At 32.1% G+C, this 12,422-nt stretch overlaps 1 protein-coding gene across 1 annotated transcript; it reads left to right on the top strand.

Annotated features, from left to right (window-relative positions):
* The first annotated feature begins 1,786 nt into the window (after positions 1–1,786).
* On the top strand, positions 1,787–6,898 carry LOC132731469 (zinc metalloproteinase nas-14-like). The gene is made up of 6 exons (XM_060717662.1): positions 1,787–1,870; positions 2,587–2,640; positions 3,345–3,414; positions 4,286–4,412; positions 5,208–5,389; positions 6,136–6,898. The coding sequence occupies exons 4-6, from the start codon at positions 4,318–4,320 to the stop codon at positions 6,672–6,674; spliced, it is 816 nt and encodes a 271-aa protein (XP_060573645.1). The 5' UTR covers positions 1,787–1,870; positions 2,587–2,640; positions 3,345–3,414; positions 4,286–4,317; the 3' UTR covers positions 6,675–6,898.
* Positions 6,899–12,422: the final 5,524 nt, after the last annotated feature.

Here is a 12,422-nt window from a genome sequence, read left to right as displayed (position 1 = left end):
ATGGAGCTATTGATATTCGTGGATGGTAACCGAATATTCGTGGATAATAACCGAATATTTCCATCACTATTTGTTGATGCTCCATTTCTGTAACCAGAAATAAATAAGATCTTTCTATCACAATCATAGTACATACAACTCCTCGTTCAGGATAATGATGGTACCCTCGAAATTTGTTAATAAAATTTTTTGAATTACATTAACAATGATGTTAATAATAACAATAATAGCAATATGAAGTATCATTATGATTATACATCGTAATAATCATGATAATAGTAAAACATATCAAGTTTCTTGTCATGAATATGTACACGTGCGTCAAGGAGCAATGTTGACAAGTTAAATCATTTTATGAAAATGATATATCATAATGACTACGGTATCTTTTCGTAGGAATAAGAACAAAGGTAGCGTTAGGAAATGCAAATGTCTTTAATAGATAACAACCAACAAGAAACAATTTTATATCTAATTTCTTTTTGTATATATACAGACTGAGTAAAAAATGACTGGAAGGGCAATGCGCATTCTCTGTCTGACGTCACTGTTGGTATTATTTGTGGCGCCCTCTACAGAGGCATATCCTGCACGAAGCAAAGAAGAATTTGACCCTCGTTTTATGCCTGTAGTTACGGTGAGTACATGAAAGTTAAAGTCAACATTAAGTATGGTAGAAAAGTTATTTTACATATTGTTTTCTTTAACGTTTTAGCCATATATGAAACCAACAGCAGCAGCAGCAACAACAACAACAACAGCAACAACAACAAAAACTGTTTTAGTGAAATGTAGATACTTTAAATAGTAGAAACAATAGCAGAAACCTTTTTGCCCTTGCCGTCAGCCTCAGTTCCGCCGATTGTTTACTCGTTTAGGGCACACAATTAAGTAAATTGACAGATATAACAGTAAACAATACATTATTTATATACATGTGCATACATGTTATTATGGTTAAATACAATGTTCTACCTGTTGACATTTATTCAGAGTTGGTTATAATTGTACATCCGTGGGCATCTTTAAATTGATTATGATTGCCAGACATATGTTTAATCATAATTTTACAGAAAAAGAATTTATTTTCCTTTGGATGTTAAATATATACATTCGTATACATTATCAAAGATTACACCCTTTGTTTTTTGTTTACATCTAAAACCACATGGTAGAACTGCTTTCAATACGTAACACGTCTGAGGTTATTATTGATGATAAACGAGATGTTCTAATTGCAGCAGAAATTTACTTTCGTTTTATTCAATTTATGAAGAAGAAAAAAATCATTTTGACACATGCTACTTATTTTTTAACCCTTTCCTTTCCCCCGTGAATATACCCAAAACCTGCATTTTAAACCCCGACCTTTAAAAAAACATAGGAGTGAATAAAATTTGGGAAATATGTAATTTAAAAAAAATTTTAAATCGTTTTCATCTTTTTTATACATCCCTATTTCAAGCAGGTCTTTAAAACGGGTTTTTTTCCGAAAGAATATTGGGATTTGACATGCTGCGGGGGGGCCACTGAGTAAGATGTTTCTTCCCAACCCCCTTGCGTCAAATAACAGGGCAATGAAAAAGGGGTTAAAGTGCCAAAAGTCAATTGACTTTAAAGCTTAACAAAATTTGAAAACATTTAATTTTTAATATTTTCCCTATTTTTCCCAAAATTTCAATCTTTTTAACCACAATGTATATCATCTCTCAACCGACCACCCTGATTTTTATAATTGCTGATATTATTTACATGACTTGTTCACTATATTAAACATTTTCAAACAGGTGTGGAGTTGAGTAAAGGATATCTTATAGAGGGTGATATTCGTATATGGCACGGTGCTCCCCCGCCAGACAGTTCACGAAAGGTAAGCAATAGAGAAAATATTTCCATACATATAATGTGCTGCTCAACCGTTAGACAATTGATGTTTCGCCTTTTACAACAGTAGTGAAAGGAAGAATAGTCTTTTACGTCTCTTTCTACTTTTTATGCCCCCACAAAGTGGGGTGCATATAGCGTTGCACTTGTCCGTTTATGTCCCGAAATCTTGTGAACGCAACTCCTCTTAAACCGGACGGCAGATTTTGCTTAAACTTCCAGGGATGAACAACTTTAATGTGTAGATGGCAGTTAAGGAAGGAATTTTCGCTGCGACCAAATTTAACAGAATTATTGCCCTTTGTTGATTGTTTCACTATATACCATATAAAAATTTTGTTAACGCAACTCCTTTTAAACCGGACGGCAGAATTTGCTTAAACTTCCAGGGATAAACAACCTTAATGTGTAAAAGGAAGTAAAGGAAGGAATTTTTGCTGCGACCAAATTTAACAGAATTATGGCCGTTTGTTGAATTTTTCACTATATATCATAAATATGTTGTCGGTGGGGGCATCCGTGTCCTTTGAACACAGTTCTAGTTTTTCATTAGTTGTATCGATGATTTCGTTAATATAGCTACGTTAATATTCTGCTTTCTGCTTAGAATAATAATTAAGTTGTCTTTTTTTACGGAACTTCATATAAAATGATACTAGCAGACAAAGTACATTTTAATGTAATTTTACATTTTCGTTTCAGGATACAACTACAAATCAAGAGTCCCTAAGTAAACCGTTGACAAATTCTCTCCAGGTAAAACTGTCTTACAAATGATCAAACATACAAAATAGCCCAGCATACCATTTATTAACTCATAAACGAAAGTATTAATCTAATTTATCAGGGTAGATCATATCAAACATTCGGACCTTGAGCTACCAACAGTATAGAGCGTCACCAGACTTTACTAATGTGTTGATAGACTTGAACTTAAAACTTAAAAAAAGTCAAGTAAAGCTTTCAGTTCATAGTGAAGTCTGATAACCTCTTAGGAGCACATCTACGGATGTTTCTAAATTCAATGTCCACCTTTTTTCGTGTTTAAATGTTGAATTCTGCTTAAGCCGATGCTAGGAGTTGTGGACGGTAACTTGCTTTTTCCAATACTGTCCACCCCACCGAGTCTGCAACAGTTTCATTTCATTTCGTTTTGAGCTTTCTTTAGGGATTGTTTTTCTCTATTTCAATACTTTTCAAAACTTTTGAAATTGTGTATGTTTTAAAAGATTCAATGCTCCTCATTCTCATCTTATTTTTGGTCATTAAGTATTTTTCTTATATAACGTGATTGAGTAATAGTACGTGTCAAAATTATACTGCATTAGAGATAAATACAATAAAATTCTAATCAAATTCAAAATACAAAAACCAATTTTAATTTAAAAAGTAGAATTCACTTGCTTTTATTTGTATTTAAATGAGAATGTTTAAAATGTTTTAAATTTTTTTAATTTCAGATCAGAAATTCTGCTGCAGAGCAGATATGGTTAGAGAAAATTATACCTTATGAGATAGACCCACTCTTCAGTAAGTATTTCTATCAACCTGTTGTTAATCATGTAAACCACCTTGCATCAACATTTCATGAGTTGGCATTTTTAACCAATGTAAGCTGTATACTTTAGCATTCGGTCTACAGGTGCCCCTGTGGTTGTTCCAAAGTGCAAGATCATGTTGCCTAAGCACCCGTGCTCTCATGACAATGCACTGCAAATTGTGCTTTCTTAAAGCATGACAGGACTGTGTTGTTAAAATTGGATATTTACGTCATTGGCAATGTCTTAAAACTTAAATAAGAGTTATTGTTTGAGCAATCAATCACAATGCCGATTTGTCCTGTGTTTATAGACAATCTCGACTTGTATTATATGTGTTCACCATGTCGAATTGCCTTGTTGTATGTCTTCCCAGTCTCCAATTGTCTTGTTTGTCTTCACAATGTTGGTTTGTTTTGTATGACTTGGCTTGTAAATTTCACAATGTCGACTTGTTTTGCACAAATGTATGTCTTCACAATGACTTGTCGTGTATGTCTTCACAATCTTGGCCTACCTTGTATGTTTTCTCAATGAGTTTTATCCCTGTGTGATCGTAAGACAAGACTAAATGGGTTCGAGTTACTAGAGTCTATATATCTCTTGGGTCCAGCAGGTGAGGTTGTTTTGGCACATGATGGTGCTTTAAGTTTGTAACACAAAAAGTAAGCCAAAACTATTTTACCTATTTCGGAGCCATATAACCTAAAATGGGTTTGTGCGCCATAAAATCAAACAAAAACAAATCAATTTCGGCTTTACCTTGTATGTCTTCAAAGATTCTGTTGGGGATTATCAGAGTGGCTTTAAAGAATATCTTATACATTGTATAAGAATGTTGATTATTTCCATATTATTTACAGATTCAACTGAAAAACAAACGATCCTTAATGCTATGGACGAAATTATGAGTGGAGTTAATAGATGTATACAATTTATACCTAGAGAACAGCACAAAGACTTCTTATACATCGATAGCCGTAATTTAGAGTATGTGTTTTGTTTTACTTAAAAATAATCAATCATTTCTGAGTATTTATTCGCATACTAATTAAATGTTAAGTTTTAAATTTTTAATGATATGGCTGTGAATATTGAAACGGTTTATTTGATAAGCACCGCTATCTTTGACATGGGTACATGTTTCCCCTAATAAAATTTGAAGTAGCAACACATAATTTAGATAAGTATGGAAGTTTGTGTTACAATTTCAACCCAGTCTAGTTTCCTTCCCTGGACTTAATAAAATTGTTCAAAACTGAACCCGGCTTCGAACTAACTAAGAATATAACTTATCAGCACCATATTTAACTTAGTTGAAAAAGTTACAAATGCCACGTGACATTTTGTGAACTCTGTGGGTCAGAAAAGGAAAGCAAAAGACGGTTCAGTTAAGATTTTCTTTTATGATTGATAAAAAATTGTTGAACTACAATGAGCGTAGAAGTAATTTTCCTGGCGTCCTTTGGTTGAATGACGTCATATGTGACGTCATATGACGGGAAAGTACTCTTCTCCTATGCTGTGCATAAATCTTGCTGTAATTCACTTGATTGTCCTATCTGTAGAATAAACAAGTTTGAAACATGTTAGAATATTGTTTTTTCTTTTCAAAGATAAAAAGAGTCAAGTGGTATAGGCACCGTAACAAAGTTAAAAAATATGTACTCAGGTGACCGCTCGAACCGGGATTTATACACACATAAAACTCTTATAACACACGGACATTATGAGACTTATAAGATGCCAAATCAAGCACGTCATTACATTTTTGTTTTGTTTTAGTTGCTCAAGTGATATTGGGAAGAAGGGAGGTAACCAGTCGGTCTCTATTTCTCGAGCATCAGAATGTGTTTCTAAAGGCATCATTATGCACGAGTTACTTCATGCGCTAGGATTGTGGCACGAGCATACCCGTACAGATAGAGACAATTATATAGAAATAATTTACCACAATGTCCGAGCAGGTATATTTATCCTTTCTATGCTTAACATCTATTATTGCCATTATATCTTGCAATATTGACAACACCATATATCATTGTAGAGAAAATATCAAAATATGTACTGAGTGAATAGCAACCAGTGGAGACCATGATCTTACTGCACGGAACCTACTATATTTGTCTGTCCCTTTGAAATAGCTTATTTTTTGAGGACTGCATACCAATTACGTCGGTACATGAACAATGCTTTTTTCTCCTTCTGCTGAAGGGATTTCCCTATTTAAAAATAGTAATAATGAAAATATACAGGCCAAAATATGAGATCATGTTTGATACCTTTAAAACATTGTCATAATAATATAATACAAACTATATTTTATGACTAAGGAATAAATACTTTAAAACATAATCCAAATTATTTTACTGATGGTTTTCAATGCAACTCATAGTAGTTAGGAGCATAATTAAATAGCATTTGTGTACATGATTGTGGAAAGACAAAAATAAATAAGTTACCATAAAGAAAAAATGAAAATAAAATCCTTTACATAATTTATACGATTGTTTCTATTCTTATTTGTGTAAGCCGTAAATTATTGATACAGTAATTGTTTGAAATATCTTTAAATTACATTTAAATAATAACATTTCATGACATTTATTGTAATATATTAACATAGTTTGTTAATAAAATTTATAATACAACACTTGCTTACTTGGTAAAGATAAATAATTATCTTTAACAAGGTTTTGCTTTACCATTTCAGGTCACGATCATGATTTCGACAAGAATTCTAACACTAAACTCCTTACTCCGTACGACTACTATTCAATCATGCACTATAAAATCAACCAGTTCTCCAAATTTGCCAGGTTGTACAACACTATAAGAATATTACAACCAGGTGTCGATGAGACGAAAGTTGGACAACGGGAATATCTTAGTGACAAAGACAAGGAAAAGATAACCATCTTATATCAATGCAAAAGAGCACTGAGGACATCATTCAACGCGAGTCATACAAACTTGCTGTCAGGTTTGTTAGCAAAAGGTCCAAAACCAAGTGATCAGAACACGGCTTTTGGTGATGTTGAGTTAAGTCAAAGTAATAATGTCAAAGTTAATGGCCTCACACCATCGGTACTCAACAACATAGACCAAGAACGTGTGATTACGCCGGTCAAACCAACAATACGTACAAATATAGAAGTTGTTAGTGAATCTGTTATGAATTTGTCATCACGAAAACAAGACACACCTATAAAGATGAATGGAACTGAAACAGCAGAAATTGGAAAGAAATGAAGTTCCATTCAAACTGATCATTATAAAAATGCTATTTATTTTGTGGCTTTAATTATGATTTACTATGCTAATTGCTACATTTAATGCAAAATGTGTGTAAGATTGAACGCGTACTAGTCGTTTATTTGACGTGCAAAGAATTTGTAAAAGAGAGTTATTAAGAAAAACAAAGATTTTCCTTCTTCCTGGTTCCTCTAATTTACACAGGCCCTATAGTGTTTACTTTGCAACGACACTAAATGGAGGCATGGAGGCTGCCGTTGAAGACAGATACAGTCGTGATTACAAATTGAGTTTACATTCTCCAAATATAGCACGAAAATCACGACAACGGTATCATTATGTGTTTACAATGATTTTAATTGGAAAAAGCAATTAGTAAGTTTGCGTCAACTTGGTATTAATTGACCGTTTCAAACCTATGTTTTGTCATTTTCGAATTTATCTGAAATAAAATGTAACAGATGGAATCTAAACATCATAAATCATTCAAAACTTTAATGTACTTTTAATAAAAAAAAATGCGATGCACGTAATGTATTTCAAAGTTATGACAACTTTGTTTGACATGGCTGCAAGTAATACATCCTTTAAAAACATACTGTTGTCTTTAAATTATTATGTCTTAACTTTAACAATGTGCTTGCAATTTTTAAATAATTTGATTTCTTATGTTGATGTTCTTATTAAGAGTTCGCTAGTGTACAAATATATGTTTTAGTTATTCTATTTGTTGATCTTTTTATTAATAACGCACATAATTTTGTTAATGTTTGTTATATGAAAATGATTTATTTAATAAAATGTTGATTATTATAATTATAAGTGTTAACGTTTTGAATAGAAAGTTATAGTTATAGGTAACTTTAAAACAATCTTTTTATTAGCGTTTATTTAATCTGTATTAGAAATGTGGAAACATTCTGTGTTAGAAATGGGAAAAACCTGTGTGTAATTAAACGGAAAAAAGAAAAACAAACTGATAAAAATTCAACAATTCTTTTGAGGCCGTACCAAAAATACTTCTTATAAATGTGACAAACGAATTCTGTTTCTTTTAGTCATATATTAAGGCGAATGCATAAATAAGTCTTATATGTATATATGTCATGCGTACACAGATATTATCAATCTGTCTCATAATATGTGTGTTTGTTTTTGTAAAACTAGCATAGCCGTGACGATAAAACTGTAATGCATCGTTTTGTCGTTAAGATATCATGAACAAAGTTTTCTCATATCCCAGAAGCCAAGGCAGCCGGACACATGTCCTATATTATTTTGTAACCTATTTTGGACTCTTGACGAAATTAAAGTCAAGGATAAAGTCACTAGTTTTTTCCGGTATTAATGTCAACAAAGCGATTATCTTATTATGTGAAATTACTATTGTATCAATTTGATAATAACATAAGACTTGGTTTTAAATCTAACAGATTATATAATCTATTCTATCAAGATGGAATTGTACGCATGTGGTTTTCTTTTGTTAATCAATCCCAGCTACCTTGGTAAAACCATTGTCATCTTCCACTGGCAATTCAAATTCACTGTACATACGTACGTACGTACATACGTACATACGTACATACATACATACATAGAATAACATGTGTTTTTCCGAGGCATGTGGTTATTCTAATGGATGTTTTGTAATGCTATTAAAAATGCACGGTGTAATTAAACATTATAAAGTGTAAATTTTATCATTGGTCGACCAGGGACCATATGATTTTATCTGTGGACGTCACCGAACCCCTCCCCTTTTTCATATAAGAGAGTTAGCAATATACGGTGAAGAAAAATCGGCTGTGTTTCTTTCTACCCGACGTTATTCTTTAAATTTTACTTTTTTTTTAAATATCGTTTATATACTAAGGAGGATTTTTTTTAAATCTTTTTTCCAATGTACACCTTGGATCAAAGGAAACTCAATATTTTAGCCTCAATCTTCTTGCCTCTCTTTATTTGGGGTTATATTTGCTGAAATAAATATAAAAAGAATTATCACCAACTCCGTGATTAAGAGAATACATAAAATGCAGGCCGTGTAACAATGCTATTTATTTTGCATGTTATTTCAATATTCATTAAATTATTGGGTGTTCTTTTATTTCAATACCGCGCACTTTTTTGCATACATTCAAACGAGTTGATACTATGGAATTAAATTCAAATCATTGTTGAATTTAAATTTGATTAGACATTTAAAAAGATTTAAATAAGCGGTCATTGAAACTGAAGTATATAGTGCACCTGCTTAGGACATATTAAAGAGAGGAAAGTGTTCTTCTTAAAATTCATAACAAATTAAAACATGTTTGCAGAACGTGAGCGCTTCAAAGGAATACGCGGAGTAATATCTGTTTAGCCGTGATTAAGACAGTTAAACTACAATGTTTTTAAGTTCTCTTTTTTTCGTTAATTTTAATAAATTGACAAATTGCCTATTAATTCGACAGACATTTGAAACCGTGTTTAATGTTTCATTCCAGATACTAAGTATTTGTACCGCAGGTTTCATTCATTTTAACGTAATTATGTAAAGTCCTCTCCTTTCAATCTTAAAAAGGGTGTTATCTGTCCTTTTGTTCGCACCAGTCAATCAACAAAACAGCTTAACAGGTTTATTTATTCACTTCAAATGGTATTTAAGGACAAGATATTTCAATCTCTACATGGAGTCTCCAATAGATATTTTACAGGGCCAAAGGGAGATGCACTTTGCGACATCCGATGATACAGTACAAAATGTAACCAAATTCCTTCCGAACCTAAACTTTAAAGTTCGTTTACCGACTATTTCGTTTACCGAATATTCAGTTGAGCTTGATTTAATTATAACTTTTCACTATCAGCTCAAAATACATAAATAAATTCATCAGCTTTACTTTTGTTTCATTAAACAGAACAGGACAGAACATAACAAAATAATAATTTCGTGGTATGCATTATACAAACAATATAAATCAAAATATAATATAAACAGTTATTTAGTATTATGCCTCCTTATTCATGCTTATTTTTTATAAAAATATTTCAGAATATATTTAAAAGTAAAATACTGTAGCCAACCAAGCGCAAAAGGCTCTTGCAATCCACGAAAATTACCAAAGAGAGGTCTAAATAAGCAAAGAATCCCTTTCTGCGTTAGTCACGCAGTAGAAACATGGTGATAAAAAGTGCAAAATCGATCTTTTATCGCACATAATATGTGCAAATTGAATCTTGATTTTTTTTACTTTTCTAAAAATCTTTTAGAAATTTTTAAAAAAAAATTCTCAAGTTTATTTTTCTTGAAATATTGAGGCTCATCCGGAGGTATGCAACTTTACTTGATCCACTTAAAATTGCCATGAAATTTTTATGCCCAGACTAGCCTTGACAACGATGAAGTTTGAGTCTATTATTTACGGATTATATTCGGCGGTTGTTAGGTTGACAAATTTCGGCCAAGTACGTCAATATTATGTCATTTTTTATTACGCAGTGAGTAGTTTTATAAATATAGTATCATTAATTTCTATTATTTATTTACATTTCTTTGCGAATGTTGTCAACAATAGTATTTTAAATGCTTAAGAGGTCATGTTAAGGTAATCTAGATGTAGCCTAGTATTCGGTCAGACATAATAAGTCACTAGGTCAATTCAGTCGCAATTCACGTTTCACTTTATACACATTCATAATATTGAAATGTTATTTTTGTTAATAAAATAATGATTAAAACGAGAAATGGAGAAAAAAAAAAAATTAATATAAATAAATAAATCAATCAATCAATCAATCAATCAATCAATCAATCAATCAATCAATCAATCAATCAATCAATCAATCACTCAATCAATCACTCAATCAATCAATTAATCAATCAATCAGTTATAGACGACCCGTTCTCGGCAATCAAATTAATGTTGCCGCGATTGAGAATCAAACTGATCAAAATGTTCGGCTAACGGTCACAGTTTAGGTAAATCATCGGGGTGAGTTTATAAGATTTAAGCTTATAAAGACTTTCATATATCTTAATTGTTAACACTCGTCAGGTACAGGTACTTGGAATAATAATATTGAACGCTAGAGACGCACTGGTTGCCTAACTTTAAAGATTGACCAGAATAAAAAAAACACTGGGAAAGTTAATATTCCGATGGACCTTATGTATTTTAAATGTACAAGTTGATATTAGACATTTAAACAAGAACAATGTCTTTTCGAAAGTGAAAAGTTTATTCCCCAAAAACAAACACCCGCGACTTGACTTAAAAAACTTGTGCCTTTTTATGAAACAAGTTTAAGATGTGCTAGAATTTCTTACAGAATTTAAAAATTCATTATATCTACTGTCTTACTCATTCTGCTATTACGTAAAGATTTATTTTGAATACAGATGAACAATGACAAAGGTATGTGCGTAAACAGATGGTTTTTTCTCTCTTTTGTTTGTTTACTCTTGACATTTCTGGTAATATTTCGGCGATCCCCAGTATTTGCTAATTCTTATTTCTTCCTTCATCCGTAATCCGACTATCCTAGATGATTTCTGAATCAGCGATGAGACCCAAATGACCATTATATTCACTGTCCGTGATCACTAAGAAATTCCGCTTCTGTTGAGGATCGTACCTTCCCCCACGAATTATAAGCGGGCAGGCACGTTAACAGAATGGATTTGGATTTCAAAACTAGAAAATTGCAATTCTTTTAAAGGAAAATACCAAAATACTAATTATAATACTAAAATAAACAGGTCTAAAATGGACAAGTATTTTAAATAAAGAAAACAACAGAATGCATCATTTTTAGCTCATCTGTCACAAAGTGACAAGGTGAGATTTTGTGATCACAATTCGTCCGGCGTCCGTCCGTCTGTCCGTCGACCGTCCGTAAACTTTTACTTTAAACGACATCTCCTTATCCAAACTTCAGAGGGATGTTCCTTTGGTGGTCACCTTTAAACATTAGTTCAAAGAATTTAATTCCATGCAGAACGCTGGTTGCGCATTTGAAGGAAAAAAACTTAAAAAAATCTTCTTAAAAAAACCCAAAGAGCTAGAGCTTAGACATTTGGCATGAAACATTTTCTAGTAAATGTCTACCAAGTGTTGTAATAAAAGCCCTGTGGTCAAAATTGGCTCCAACTTGGTGGTCATTGATGTTCCTTTTAGTAAAAACTTCTATGTATATGTATTTACTAAAAAATCCTTAAAAAAAAATAAAACCTAAATAGCTAGAGCTTAGGTATATAGCATGAAGCATCTTCTAGTGAGTGTCTACTAAGTTTGTTCAAATAAAAGCCCTGGGGTCAAAATTGGCCACCGGGGGTCGTTGATTTTCCTTATATGTATATAGTAAAAACAAAAAATATCTTCTTTTAAAAACCCAAATAGCTAGAGCAAGAAACAACTTCTAGTGAGTGTCTTCCAATTTTGTTCAAATAAAAGCCCTGAGGTCAAAATTGGCCCCCAAGGGATCGTTGATTTTCCTTATATGTATATAGTAAAAAAAAAGCTTCTTTAAAAAAAACGAAACAAAAAGAACAAATAGCTAGAGCTTAGATATTCAGCATGACACATCTTCTAGTTAGTGTCTATCAAGTTTGTTAAAAAAAGCCCTTGGATTAAAATTGACCCTGTCCCGGGCGGTCTTTCATTTTCCTTATAATGTATATAGTAAAAAACTTAAAAAATCCTCTTTAAGAAAACAACACAAAGAACTAGAGCTTTGTTACCACACGTGATGCTAAAT

The sequence above is a fragment of the Ruditapes philippinarum genome, unplaced genomic scaffold, assembly GCF_026571515.1.
Source record: "Ruditapes philippinarum isolate M1 unplaced genomic scaffold, ASM2657151v2 ctg1609_1_1_1_1, whole genome shotgun sequence".
Classification (NCBI taxonomy): domain Eukaryota; kingdom Metazoa; phylum Mollusca; class Bivalvia; order Venerida; family Veneridae; genus Ruditapes; species Ruditapes philippinarum.
Note: the sequence above shows the minus strand (reverse complement) of the source record. Positions and strands in the feature narration are given on the sequence as shown.

Coding starts and splice junctions, on each gene's coding strand:
- LOC132731469 (XM_060717662.1), top strand. CDS start 4,318: ATGGACGAAATTATGAGTGGAGTTAATAGATGTATACAATTTATACCT. Junction 4,413..5,207: donor ATCGATAGCCGTAATTTAGA/GTATGTGTTTTG, acceptor GTTTTGTTTTAG/TTGCTCAAGTGATATTGGGA. Junction 5,390..6,135: donor TTACCACAATGTCCGAGCAG/GTATATTTATCC, acceptor TTACCATTTCAG/GTCACGATCATGATTTCGAC.